The sequence below is a fragment of the Lemur catta genome, chromosome 1 (genome assembly GCF_020740605.2).
Source record: "Lemur catta isolate mLemCat1 chromosome 1, mLemCat1.pri, whole genome shotgun sequence".
Lineage (NCBI taxonomy): Eukaryota > Metazoa > Chordata > Mammalia > Primates > Lemuridae > Lemur > Lemur catta.
Genome location: NC_059128.1, coordinates 197,617,945 through 197,632,144, shown reverse-complemented (window position 1 = coordinate 197,632,144; position 14,200 = coordinate 197,617,945). Strand labels below are relative to the sequence as shown.

General features: G+C 42.5%; 1 protein-coding gene across 1 annotated transcript in view; it reads left to right on the top strand.

The window, feature by feature from the left end:
• Nucleotides 1-14,200, top strand: part of SLC7A14 (solute carrier family 7 member 14) — a 105,462-nt gene that overhangs the window by 53,311 nt on the left and 37,951 nt on the right. The window contains exon 3 of the mRNA XM_045539651.1: nucleotides 715-1,171. Within this exon, the coding sequence (XP_045395607.1) occupies nucleotides 868-1,171 (304 nt within the window). The 5' untranslated portion in view covers nucleotides 715-867. The remainder of the gene's footprint in view (nucleotides 1-714; nucleotides 1,172-14,200) is intronic.

The window sequence follows — 14,200 nt, the reverse complement described above, 5'->3', positions numbered from 1 at the left end:
TGACACTGTCCTACACATTCAGCATCTCAGAGCCCCCCTCCCTCAAATGGCAGGAGCACTCCCTGCCACTCCCATCTTTGAGCACAAAAGAATGACCAAAACCTTTTTCATTTCATTTGAAAGCCAAGTTCCAAAACAACCCCATGGGGTGGCATGGCCTCTTGACACTTCTGGATCTAATTTTACATCCTATGTAAAAAATGAGGATGTTGTATCCCCTAAAACTATATCCAAGAATCACAGACCCTATGCTCAGAGGGCCAAGTAAGAAGTACTTAGATTTGAGTCAGACGAGTATTTTCTATGTACCAGGCATTGTCTTAAGCTCCTTATAGACATATGCTCATTTAATCTTCACATCAACACTCTGAGGGAGGCTTCGTTATCCCATTGGACAGTTGAGACTGAAACAAGAGAAGGGAAGTATCTTACCTGAGGTCCCAGAGCAGTAAGTGGCAGAGCCCTGACTCAGACCATCCTTTTTAGAACGACTATGCAACACAGTGCAAGCTGCAGGCTGTCATTTAAGACTGGAGGGGAAACACCAAGGGGAAATGGAACCCATAGAACCCATCCATGTTATGAACACACAGGATAGACCAGTTTTACCAGTTCAGGACATTAACCTCCCGTTAAGGACATTAACTATGCCTCCAAGTCATAGTTTGTTTCCCACTTGGTCTCATCTTCTCCTTTCTTGTGTTTTTCCTGCAGACATCCATGCCCAGGAGAAGGCTGCTTCAGGTCCCTCTGGATCTTTCCTAAGAGGGAGATCCCTGTTCACTAGATGAGTTCCAGAACCATCCATTAAGGCTTTTGTAGCCCTCTTCCATCAGCTGACCTCCATCGCAACCCCTATCTCTCAAGATGAGTGGCTTTCTGGCCTCACTGGATCCCCGGCGGGTGCAGTGGGGAGCTGCCTGGTATGCCATGCACTCCAGGATCCTGCGCACCAAACCGGTGGAGTCCATGCTAGAGGGAACTGGGACCACCACAGCACACGGCACCAAGCTAGCCCAGGTGCTCACCACCGTGGACCTCATCTCCCTTGGCGTTGGCAGCTGTGTGGGCACTGGCATGTACGTGGTATCTGGCCTGGTGGCCAAGGAAATGGCAGGACCTGGTGTCATTGTGTCCTTCATCATTGCAGCTGTCGCATCCATATTATCAGGTGAGTGTCTCATGCAGGAAGTCCTGTGGACAGCAGCTTCCTGGACTGCTCACTGTGCATCCCACTTTTCTAGAGTATTTAGTGGTGAGTTCTGTAAAGTGGCAGAGAATTGTTCGTTATGTTCTCTTTTTTCCATGACTTCCAGGGAAATCAGGGCGAGGTTTTAACTCAATTATAGTAGTTTCCCTTTTTTTTTTTTTTTGGCTTTTCAATACAAGTAATTATTCTGGTGCACAGACATCTCCCAACTTCTCATTCCCTGTCATGTTCTAATGGTTATATTTTTATTTTAACTCTCCCTTTCACTGGAAGATAAGTCAATCCCTTTGGGGTAGGAGAAAGGACACCCTAGGATATAAATAATAAGGGATAGACAGAGTAGCAAAATGACAAGTCAATAAATCTGATATGATTGGGATTTCATAAGCCTCAAGCTGGCATTGTACCTCCCAAGGAGAAGGAAGACAAGCTAGGAGATCTGAGGCCATTGTGAGAGTCACAAAGCACCATCTGTGGTGCCATAGGTGCCCCAACGGACTGATATTCTGCAGAGGTAGGTCGACAGCTCCTTCTCTCCCCTTGAGAAAGAGTCATAAAACTCAGTTTTTAAAAATAAGGTGCCAGGACTCCCATGTTGATAATTTGTAAAAGGCCCTCCTATGGCCTTTTCCTCTTCCCTTCCTTCTCTTGAGTTGGCATCCACAGTATCTTCCCAGAATTGCTGGAGTAGGCCAATGGACAACTTAAAAAACACAAAATCTTCCTGCTTTTTGATGACTGTATCACAAAAGTGTGAGGCTTTGCTGGGGCTTTGGGTGGCAGATCATGTGGGTCAACCCAAGTACTGGCAGTGAATGTCTCGATCTCTTCAATTGTTTCAGAAGAAATAGAAATTCTAACTTATGTTGGGAGTTCTGTGTACTAGTGCATACTACCATAAGAAAAGCATAAGATTAATATCATACATCCAGATTAAATAGCCCTCATCCATGCGATGCAAAGACAGACTGCAGACATGCAACCAGAAAGCATGCTGGTTTATAGTTGACATTGTTTTACTTTGATAAGGGAAATATTTCCAGACTGAGTTTATTAATCTCCAGTGATGACTTATCCTTCCTGCTGGTTTTACCACTATCCCCTTTTCCTGAAGTCACACTGTTGTATGTGTGACTAATATCCTATATCCTAATAATTGAGGTTTCTACAGAATAGAGGATTTTTTCTCCTCATAGATGAAAATAAATTATTGACATGAATGAATTTTATGGATACTTGAAATTCTATTAACATGATTGTAATTATTTCCAAACATTTTTTGACAAAGAAATTTACTTACCATGAGTTTATAGATCCAAACGTGTTATCCTATAGAATAGAATAGCAATGGTAGGAAAAAAGGCAGACATATAACCAGGGGGTCCCACAGAGGGCACAGGGCAGATACATCAGGGTCCTGCCCAGTTAATGAAGACTACACAATTTTCTCTAGATCCCATCCTATTTCGACCCAGCCCCCAAACCACGATGATTCCTGAGGATGAATCACCTCTGTCTTTTCCTTCACAGGATATATTATAGCTAGAAACCAGAACAAGGTCCAGTTGCATTCTGGGGACCCCCCCCCCAATGCTCATAGGCACTGTATAGTCTAGACTTTTCCACTGCTCAGATGGAGAGCCCAAGATTGGCCCAGCCAGCGTTGTGCTGGAGCCAGCTCGCAGCAGCTGCCAAGAGCCCTGATCGTATCTACTTCTTTCCAACTTTACATTCAGCGATGTCATGTTGTTAACTTGAAATCAGCTATGATGAGACTATGTGTTTGTTGTTGCGGTTGCTGTCGTTGTTCGGAGAGTCAGTTGTTAAACATTTACAAGCACCTCATTAACCCAGCTCCACCGAAGACCCTGGTACTGCCAAGTAACTGGTGCCTTCACCACCACATCAGGCACCAGAAGAAAAAATGCTGCCTCTCCCCCAGTCCACATATGGCCCCATCCATAACACTTCTCTATACTTTGTGACTGACTCATCTACCGACTGAAGCCAGCCAGAATCCTCCTATGGCCCCCAGCCAGGGCCAGGACCAAAATAACTTGTGCCAATGTTAGCATATGTAGACCAGGTTTTTTCAGCCAGGCCTCTCACTCTCATAATCCTTGGTCATTAAACTTAAGGAAGCCCCTCCACCCTCTTTTTTCCATGCCCACATCATCATCCCAGTATTGCCTCTCCCTTGGCCAAACTTCCCGCTGCTTCTCCATAGCACAGTAATCAAGCTCCCCTATATCTTACCCTTTCTAATACATGGTCCTTTTCTCCTGGTCTTAATTAAAACCTGGCCTGCCTGAGGGTGAGCCCAGTTTCCCCAGTCATGCGTTTATCTCCAGCAATAATTGCTGCTTGGTTACAAGAATGGAATAAAGAGAAAATTGGAATTTGCTAGATTTAGTTTTTTCTAAGCAGAAGGAGAAAAAAGCAATGGGGTTAAGGATGTTTGCAAAGCAAGAGTAAACCATGCCGAACCACATAATCCAGGCTGAATAAGGAGGGAAGTGAAAACGTGAGAGTGATGTTGATTCATGAAAAGTGGGAGGATCTGTGGAAATTGGAGATTTCAATGAAGTCAGGAAACCATTGGGATAAAAATACTGAGAAAGTGAGATAGAGGCTAGGAAGTGACAGCTGAAGAGTGGGATGTTTGAAATATAGACTGCAGGAGTGGTGTAGTAATTAAGAATGCTCAGTTTGGACTTAGAACCTGGTTCAGCCACTGACCCTCAGCAAGTTCCATAACTTCACTGAGCCTCAATTTCTCCAATTTGAAAATAATAATATCTATTTCATAGAGTTGCTTATAAATGTACCTGCTATTAATATATTGCCTAGCACATAGCACTAAATAAGTGGTATCATGAATATCATTTTGTGTCAAATCCTTTATTAGGTGGTTGTCAGTATAACATTTAAAACTCATAATATCTCTTTAATGGAGATTTCATTATCTCCAATTTTACGTATGTGGAAAATGAAGTTTAAATGACAGAGCCTAGATTCAAATCTGTTGTGCCAACAATATCTCTCAACCCTGTGAATTTAAATCACTTGACAGCTTTTTTTCTGCAATAATGAATGGGGTGGGGTTGGTTGTATTGAGTTATAATTATATATAGTAAAACACACCCTTTTTATATATACTGTGAGTTTTGACAAACACATACAGTCATGTAACTTTCACCTCAGCCAAGATATAGAAGAGTCCCATCACCCCCAAAGTAATTCCCTCATGCTGCCTCTTTGTAGGTAACCCCTCCCCCAACCCCAGCGCCTGGCAACCACTGATTTATTCTCAGTCCCTATCGGTTTGCCTTTTCCAGAACATTATACCAATAGAACCATTCAATATATAACCTTTTGAGTTTGCTTTCTTTCACTTAGTGAGATGCATTTGAAATTCCTTCATGTTGTTGTGTATCAGAGGTTTGTTCCATTTTGCTGGGGAGCAGTATCCCACCATATGAACACACCAGTTTGCTTATCCATTTACCAGTTGGAGGACAACTGGCTTGTTTCCAGTGTGTGGCCAATATGAACAAAGTCAGTGTACATATTCCCACACAGGTTTTTGTGTGAATATCAGTTATGATTTCTCTTGGGTAAATACCTAGGAGTGGAGTTGTTAGTGTGTATGGTAAATGAATGTTTAACTTTATAATAAAAGACCAAACTTTTTTCCAAAGGGGCTATACAATTTTTTATTCACACCAGCTATATATGAGCATTCCTGTTGCTCCATTCCTTGCCAGCTCAGAGTTGTCAGCTGTTGTTTTTTGTGGTTGTTTGTTTGTTTGCATTTTATAAGGTATATAATGATATCTCAATGTGATTTTAATTTGCATTTCTCTAATTACTAATGATACTGAACATCTTTTTATGGGTTTATTTGCCATCCCTGTGTCTTCCTTAGTGAAGTGTCCATTTTTTTTCATTTTTTTATTGATACATAATAATTGTACATATTCATGGAGTACATGTTACATCTTGATACAAGCACACAACATACAATGATCAAATCAAGGTAACTGGGACATGATTCACCTGAAACTGAAGTGTCTATTTAAATCTTTTGTCCATTTTTAAATTAGGTTCTTTGCTTTCTTATTATTAACTTTTAAGAGTTCTTTATACATTTTGGATACAAGTCCTTTATTAGACACATGTTTCGCAAATACTTTCTCCCTGTATTTGGCTTGTATGTTAATTTTCTTTTAATTTCTGTCTATTTCTTTATAAAAACACTGATGCCCAGGCTCCACTCCCAGAGATTCTAATTCAGATGGACTGGGGTGGAGCCTCGGATTGGTACTGGTTTAAAGTTCCCTAGGGACTTCCATTGTGGGGCCGGCTTGAGAACCACTGTGTTACAGGAACTGGAACCTATCTTTTGCTGCAGCCATGCCCTATAAGAAGAAGAAACATGCTAAAATAGAAACTATTTGGACAGAAGAATCTTCAGAGATTTTTCTTGGCCTTATGGCATCGTCCCCTACGCTATGCAAACCTGCTTATAATGTGAAACAAATCTGACTCAGAGAGAAAGAGAGGAAAGAGAGAGAGGAAGCACACTATTTTCTTTACAATTTGACAAGACTCAAAGTTACAGCAACTTCCCAAGCTCCTCCTACCAGTCCTGCCCCAGCACCAGAATTGCCCACAGCCCTGTCACAGGTGGAGGGAAACTTATCAGAGGAAGCAGCTGTACTTTGTCCGAAAGGCCTTATCTACTCTTTCATAGCTCAGGAGGCCACAACCAGACCCCATGCCCAAGCCAAACCTAAAAAACCCTTTTGTGTATTTCAGGTTATATAAACCACATAGAGGAAATCATTTTTTTCTTCCTGGTTTCCACCTACAGCCTGGTGAAGAGACTGAGGGGTGGAGGCAGGATGGCTTACAGAGGGTCTCTGATTGAGTTGGCTGGGGATGAAAGGAAGCAAAGCCATCATGCCAGGGACATCGGGCCATTCAAGGCCCCAAGAGGCTGCTATGAATTTGAATGGCAGAAGAGTGGCAGGTTTGACTTTTTTCGAAGTTTATATCCAGTTCTCTTTTAATATTATTAAAATTGAATCTCAAACAGAATATAGGTCTGAATATCTCCTAAGCTTGGGCACTTTCTGTAATTACCCTTTAAGCCCATATCTTAAATGGTTTTTAATAAGGATTAAATGACAAGATCCACATGCAGCATCAGTCCCCTGCCTGGCACATAATACTAGTGATTTTTATCATCTACTCACAAAAAAAATGGCTGGCAAAAATCTAATAATGTATGGGTCAGTAAAAATGTATTGGGTTCCCAACATATACCAGTCCTGGGGCAGTTACTAAAAACAGTAAAGAAATTGTCTCTGTCCTAACGGACCCATTGCTTACTGATGGAAATGAATGCCAAACTTGATAAGTAGCTATACCAATAATAGTAGTAGTAATAATAATAGTAGCAGCAGCAGGTACCATTTATTGAGCACTTACTGTGTACCAAAAAAGCTTGAAATGCTTAACACATTTTACTTAATCCTCACAACACCATATGTGATAAATAGTGTTACACTTCTCAAATATTACAGGTGAGAAAACTGAAGCTTCTGAAAGGTTTGGTAACTTGTTTAAGGCTCCTCCTGCTTAAGCGGTGACAGAGTAAGGAATGGAGTAAAAGCTGACTGACACCAGAGCTCATTTCTTAATCATTTTGCTATTCTGCTATTGTATTAGCAGATTAGGATTAGATTCAATCACAGACAACAGAAAACCACAAATAAGAGATAATTTCATTTCTGCCCTGTGTAAAAGAAAGCTGGTGGGAGGGTGCTACTGTGGCCCAGCAGCCAGGGGACGACGCAGGGCCCTTCATGCTTCTGCTCCACCATCCAGACACTTGGCTTCCGGTGCAAGGTGTCTTCAAGCCCCAAGATGGCTGCCAGAGCTCCAGTCAGTACGTCTGCATTACAAAGGCAGGGAGAAGGGAAAGTTGAGGCAGGTCATCCTCCACCCTTCTGTCCCCTTTTGAAGAAGGTTTCTCGTAAGTCATTCCCTATAGCTTCTTACATCAGCCAAAGCCTAGACAACTGGCCATCACGAATGAGGCTGAGGAATGGAATCTTCTACCTGGACATTCTGCTCACCCCACTATTACACAGCTCTGTTGATAGGAAAGAAGGAAAACTGGCTGTCACTGCCACATCTATAATGGATGCATAACCCCTAAGCCCTCCAATTTGCTGAGGTCAATTTGTTCTGACATATTTAAATAAAGTTGGATGTGATTTCTAGTCAATTTACAACGAGAAAACCTAAAGCCCCCCTCAATAAATCCAGGGCATTGTGAAGCCCACCTTTCCCCTATCCTCCCGGCTCTAAACCACTGCGTCCACAGTCTGTCTCTGCGTTTCTTTACCTGCTGCCCCCTTTTCTTTACCTCTTCACCAAACTAGAAGCCATCTGATCCCTCCTCCCCTCGAAGCATCAGTAGCGCAAGGCAGTGTGTGCAGTGGACTGTATGGAAAATTTGTACCAGAGACAGGGGCATAATACAGTCAGCCCCCGTGGACAGCAAGCTCACACCTGACTATGGGACACCCTGTTCTCTCTGCCTTTGGGGAGCTCTCTCTTGGTCTTGGCTCCAGCCTCCAGCCTCCAGCCCCATTGATGGGCAGACTTTCTCCTTCAACCTTACCTTTCACTGCCCGGTCTGCTCACTGTCAAGCCCTAAAACTCTTGTCCATATCTCATTCAAGTAGTTTACTTATTTCTTCATCACCCTCCAAGTTCATCCTGGCCATTCTCCAAAAACTATCTTTCCCCAACCAAAATGGTCCTTCAGGATAATTCACTAAACAAAGAGGGTACTTAGAGGAGGGATTTGGGGGCCAAGCCAGGAAGGTTGGTTATCTTTCTGTAGGCATTCAGCAGTTCAGGGCCATGACCAGATATACACGTTAGTAGCACAGTGCAGAGAGAGAACAGAGGTGGAAAACTGGTTGTGCCCATATTGTATAAAACAGGCAAGAGATGATGAGGCCTTCATCTCTGACGATGAAGGTTGAAAGGAAGCTTAGGGTGGAGAGGATTTGGGCATGGGTGGATGAGGGAAAACGAGGGAGAGGGAGAAATACTCTTTCTAGCCAAGAAAATACATGTAATAAATGAGAATGATTCTGAAATAATGTCATTAGAATAGTGGATTTTACAACACAGTTCTCATGACAGAAAGTGAGAGTAGAAACAGAGAACTCTAGCAAAGACGACCACCACAGAACACCATGGGGGACACAGGACTCATCTCTGTGTGCAGAGCACTACAGAGGTGCATTATGTAGCACCTCCTTCCCATCTCACCACCCCAGAGGAGGGGGGTGACTTTAGTTCTGCTCTACAGATGAGGAGCCAGAGGGTCAGAGGTTAGAGCAACTTCCTGGAAGTCGCACAGCTATTTAGTGCAGAGTCAGAGCTCAAATCTAAGACTATAGAACTCCGAAGCTCACACTCCTCCATTTCAGCCAGCTGTCTCTGAGACCTTTGAATCCAGGAAATCTGTCTCATTGATGTGGATTAATAAATTGCAATCAATTCTTGTTGGTTGGGTCTAAAAGGCAATAAAAGGCCATCACACTGAGTAGCGTTTTTCTTGGCACCCTTAGTTTGTGGTTTAGCATTACGGTTTGTAAGTTGTGTTTCCTGCCATCATCGCTTGCTCTTCAGCACTCTCTGCTCCATCACCATGTGAGCCCTTGGTAACAAATCCTGGGGAGGTGGCGGGGGCAGAGCTCTGCCAAGCAAATGCCTTTCTGCAGGGAGGCTCCCAGGCTTTCCGCATTCCGGGCTCTGCAGACCCTTGCAAAGCACAAACATAGGCTCCCCATTCCAGTATTCATCTCAGGTTGGAGCTTCATGACTAAGGAAAGATTTCTAAAGATTCAGAGTCTATATAGATAATCTGATAAGTTCTTTTTTTTTTTTTAGAGCAATAAGCCATTTCCCCCCCCCCCCTCAACTTGAAGTCAGACTTGAGAGGTGAACCAGGAGAATTGGTCCTTTACAAATCCTTCTCAATGATCTAAGATCACTCATTCACTCCACAAACTTGCATTTGTTTGCTCCCACAACACTTCTTAACCACAGTGGGGGGTTGGAGAGGCAGAAATATTGACAGGGTGGGGAAGAAATGCAAAGATGAACAAATGCATGCCAGTCCTCAAACCTCCAGAAGACTAGCTCTCCAAAATGTTGCCCAAATACACATCCATATGTTAAAATCTTAATAATCATAGCAGTTACCCCTGATCTTTATAAAGTCAGGTGGGTGTTAGTGTCTCCATTTTATGACTCATCACAATAACTAAACTCTTTGGGACTTTGATGTGCCTGGCACTAGCTGAACACTATTTGCATAATCCTTCCAACAAACCCTACAAAATAAATGTCACTAGTGTACTCATTTTGCAGATTACAAAACTGAGGCTCAAAAAGGCTAGGTGACTTGTCCAGGGCTACAAGGTAGTCAGCAGCAAAGGCTGGGTCTGAATATGATTCTGCCTGGCTCCAGAGACCATTAGCCTCAAGCTGCTTGATGCAGACACACACTCTCAAATTTAAAAACTCATCGAGAAGAATCAAATGACCCAAGGAAACCCTCACTCTTATTGGGGTTTCAAAAGAGCCTGTACCTCACCTATTCTATTGATTAGGAGAACAATTTTCTAGATCAAAACTTCTGTAAATCAGGTCATGAAAATGAATTCTAAGTTCAGCTTCTTTCTGTCACCTGTCAGCAATGAGGAGAAAGGTGTTGTGAAGTTCGTGTAGCTTTTCTACATAAGGCTCGATTGACAGCCCTGTAGGAAGGATGTCAGTTACCAGTTCAGAGAAGGTGAGCACATGTAATAGAAATTTGCAAGTTTCTCAAACTGCTGGTGGTGAAAATGCGTTTTCTCCAGCAAAGCCAGGAAAACCTGGGCTTCTTTTTCATCTTCTGAAGCACCTGGAAGATTGGGCTGTGAATACTAAGAGTAGCTACTGTGACTGTGGGGGGGGACTGACCGCTTTCTCTGGGCTCAGCAAGGCATAAAGTGCTGCAGAACACAGGAAAGAACTCTGAGACAAAGAGCTTGACGTCAGTGCAAAGAAACAAGACATGCACACGTGAAATAGTTGTGAGCGCTACAAGAGACAACTAGGCCTGGGTCAGAAGCCAGAGCTCCCAAGATCTAGTTTCAGCTCTGATCCTCAGCAGCTCAGGGCCCTTGGGCAAGTCGTTTACATCTCTAGACCTTGTTTTCCTCGTCTGTAAAATGAAGAGTTTGAATTAGATTTCCTGTAACTTGAATTAGAAAGAAAAAGAACCTGGGGAGGGGAAAGATTTATAAAGAAGGGCCTATTGTCTCAACTCCTGTCCACAGACACACACACATACACACATCCCAACCCCATCTAGCATCTGGGAGCCAGATGCAATTAGTCCCCATAGCTGAACTGCCTCAGTTCAAGCCCTGCCATTTACTTGTTGTGTGACTTGGGAAATATACCTAACCTAGAGCTTCCCAAACAGGTTCCTGAAAGTTACAGCAAGGAAGGGATCCCTCAGCCCTCAGGACACCTGGGAGGTGGCCCCAGGCTAGTCACCTCCACCTGTGAGCCGCCTCAGCCTTTTACACATTACCTCCTTCCCTATCCATACAAATAGTATCATTTTCTAGGTGTGTTATGTAAACTGAAAAAGGCTGGGAAGTCCTGATAACCTGTTGAGATCTTGGATTCATCAACTGCAAATAGAAATAATAATAATTTCTGCATCATAACCATCTTGTGAAGACTAAGATTGTGTATGTAAAGTGCCTAATCTAGCCTATGCACACAGCAAATGTTCTGTAGTGTTTGCTGTTATTGTTGTCACTACTACCACTATTATTGGCCAGTCTCCAACCTAACAAGCCTAAGTTCTTTCTTAATGCAAATGAGCAGTTCTCATTCTGAAGCCCCTCAGCCCCTAGCAAAAAGAGCCAGTAAGCCCACTTCCTACTCTCCCTTTCTCCAGATAAACCTTGTGCAAAGAGCACACTTTTGGCTCTGAAGGTATTTGCCAAGAAGAATTCTCTTCTTTACAGGAACAGCCTCCTTTAATAAGGCTTCAAAAGGCTGTGCTTCGATTGTGAATTATGCAGCAATGAACATTCGAGTATAGATGTCTTTTTCATAAAATGACTTCATTTCCTTTGGGTAGATAACCAGTACTGGGATTACTGGGTCAAATGGTAAGTCTATATTTATTTCTTTGAGGAATATCCATACTGTTTGCCATAGAGATTGTACTAATTTGCAGTTCCACCAACAGTTTATTAGTGTTCCTTTCTCTCTGCATCCACACCAGCATCTATTATTTTTTGACTTTTTAATAATAGCCATTCTGACAGAAGTAAGGTGGTATCTCATCGTGGTTTTGATTTGCATTTCCCTGACGATTAGTGATGTTGAGTATTTTTTCCTAAGTTTGTTGGCCATTTGTCTATCTTCTTTTGAAAAACTTTTGTTTGTGTCTTTTTGCCCACTTTTTAATGGGGTTATTTGATTTTTTTCTAGCTGATTTTTATTTGAGTTTTTTGCAGATTCTGGATATTAGCCTTTTATCAGATGTATAGTTTGTGAATATTTTATCCCATTCTGTAGGTTGTCTATTTACTCTTTTGATTATTTCCTTTGCTGTGCAGAAACGTTTTAATTTAATCAAGTCCCATTTATTTTTTTGTTGTTGCTGTAATCGTCTTTGGGTCTTAGTCATAAATTCTTTGCCTAGGCTGATGTTTAGAAGAGTTTTTCCTACATATTCTTCTAGAATTTCTATAGTTTCATGCCTTATATTTAAGTCTTTTATCCATCTTCAATTAATTTTTCAGTGGTGAGAGATAGGAGTCCTGTTTCATTCCTGTGCATGTGGCTATCCAATTTTCCCAGCACCATTTATTGAATAGGGCTTCCTTTCCCTGGTGTATGTTGCTGTCTGTTTTGTCAAAGATCAGTTGGTTGTAAGTAGATGGTTTTATATCTGGGTTCTCTGTTCTGTTCCATTGGTCTATGCCTCTATTTTTGTACCAGTACCATGCTATTTTGGTTACTATAGCCTTGTGGTATAATTTGAAGTCTGGAAATGTGATGCCTCCAGATTTGTTCTTTTTGCTTAAGTTTGTTTTGGCTATTTAAGCTCTTTTCTGGTTCCAAATGAAGCGTAGAATTATTTTTCCTAGATCTGTGAAATATGACATTGGTATTTTGATGGGGATTGTGTTGAATCTGTAAATCACTTGGGTCAGTATAGACATTTTAACAATGTCAATTCTACCAATCAATGAGCATGATATTTTTTTCATTTGTTTGTGTCATCTGCGATTGCTTTCCTCAGTATTTCTCAGTTCTCCTCATAGAGATCTTTCGCCTCCTAGGTTAAGTATATTTCTAAGTATTTTATTTTCTTTGCAGCTATTGTGAATGGCATTGAGTCTTTGATTTGACTCTCAACTTGACTGTTATTAGTATGTAGAAATGCTACTGATCATAAAATAGGCTGTACCTCAGAAAACAAGTAAATAAATACATATAACAATTATAAATCATAGTAAGTGCTATAAAGGAAAACAAACAGGGTACCATGACAAAGTTCTCTCTCTCTCTTTCCCTCTCTCTCTGAAGTGATATTTAAGCAGCCTCAACTCTATGCACTGAAATAGGTGCTAGAGATGCAGAGATAAGTAAGGCACGGTACCTGCTGACAAGCATGGGGTAAACATCCGAGACAAGAGTATTGATGGAAGATCATGAAGAAGAGTTATGCCAAGTGCCAGCCCTTGCCCTCACAGGCCTATACAAGGCAAACTTTGTGTGTGGAGTCTAATCAGCTGACCACAGCAGCTCAGGAACTTTGCACGTGCCAGGCCATCTGCTTTGAACACTCTGGCCCACTCTTCACATTGCTAGTTCACAGAGGCTGGTACCAAGGAGCCACAGCCACCTGAGGGAACCAAAGAGCCCTGGCACTTGCCTGGCTCTTTGGTGATCAAGAGATCACCAGAGCAAGGGGTGTAAGGAGAGAAAAGAGCTGAAGACAGAACTTTGTGAAATGGCTACACACTGATGGAGATGGAAGCAACAATGGAGAAAGCAAAGAAGTGGGCAGAGGAGAAGACATAGAACTGAAGGAAGAACAGATTTTTACACAAGGCAACAAAAAGGGCGTGAGCATTTATATCACAAACTGCGGACATGCTGATAAGAGGCCAATCCTACTGACAGCTTGTGGGTTGGAGAGGGCAATTTCTGGGATGCAGGGAAGGCAAACAGCACAATGCAAACAGTAAGGTTGGCATGGAGAAGAGGGAAAAGCAAGCAATAGAATGGATTCTTTATTTAATAACCCAAGGAATGCATTGTCCACGATGCAAACTGTGCCTGTGCTTTATTAAGAGCCATGAGTGTATGTGTGGAAAGCATTGATTTGCTAAGATGCATCACAAACATTTCGCACTATTCCTCACCACTGGCCATTTTCATAGATCTGACTCCAAAAAGTCCCTTGCAAAGAAATGGAATATATATATATAATGTACACATTTATATACATAAGCATATATACATAAGCATTTTTTTTGAATTTTCAGCAAGATGCCTTGTTGCTTGGCAGGCCACTGGCTCTGGGACCAGCAGTGCAAGCCCCTCACCAGACCAGGGTGAGACTTGGACCCAAGGCGGGATGGTGGGGCTGCCACAGCCCTCCTGGGCAGGGTGGAGAAGCCACACTGGCATAGACAGCAAGAGGACAAATGCCTGGCAGTGCCTCTTGATGCTAGCAGCACTTAGCAGACCATACTGGGCACCAGAGATGGGCTGACAGCTTGGAAAGAGGCCCCTGCCCTCAACCTTGGGCTTAGATTCAGGGATGCCAAATACCCCTTCCCAGGGCAGGTCTGTCTTTGAGGTACCTCT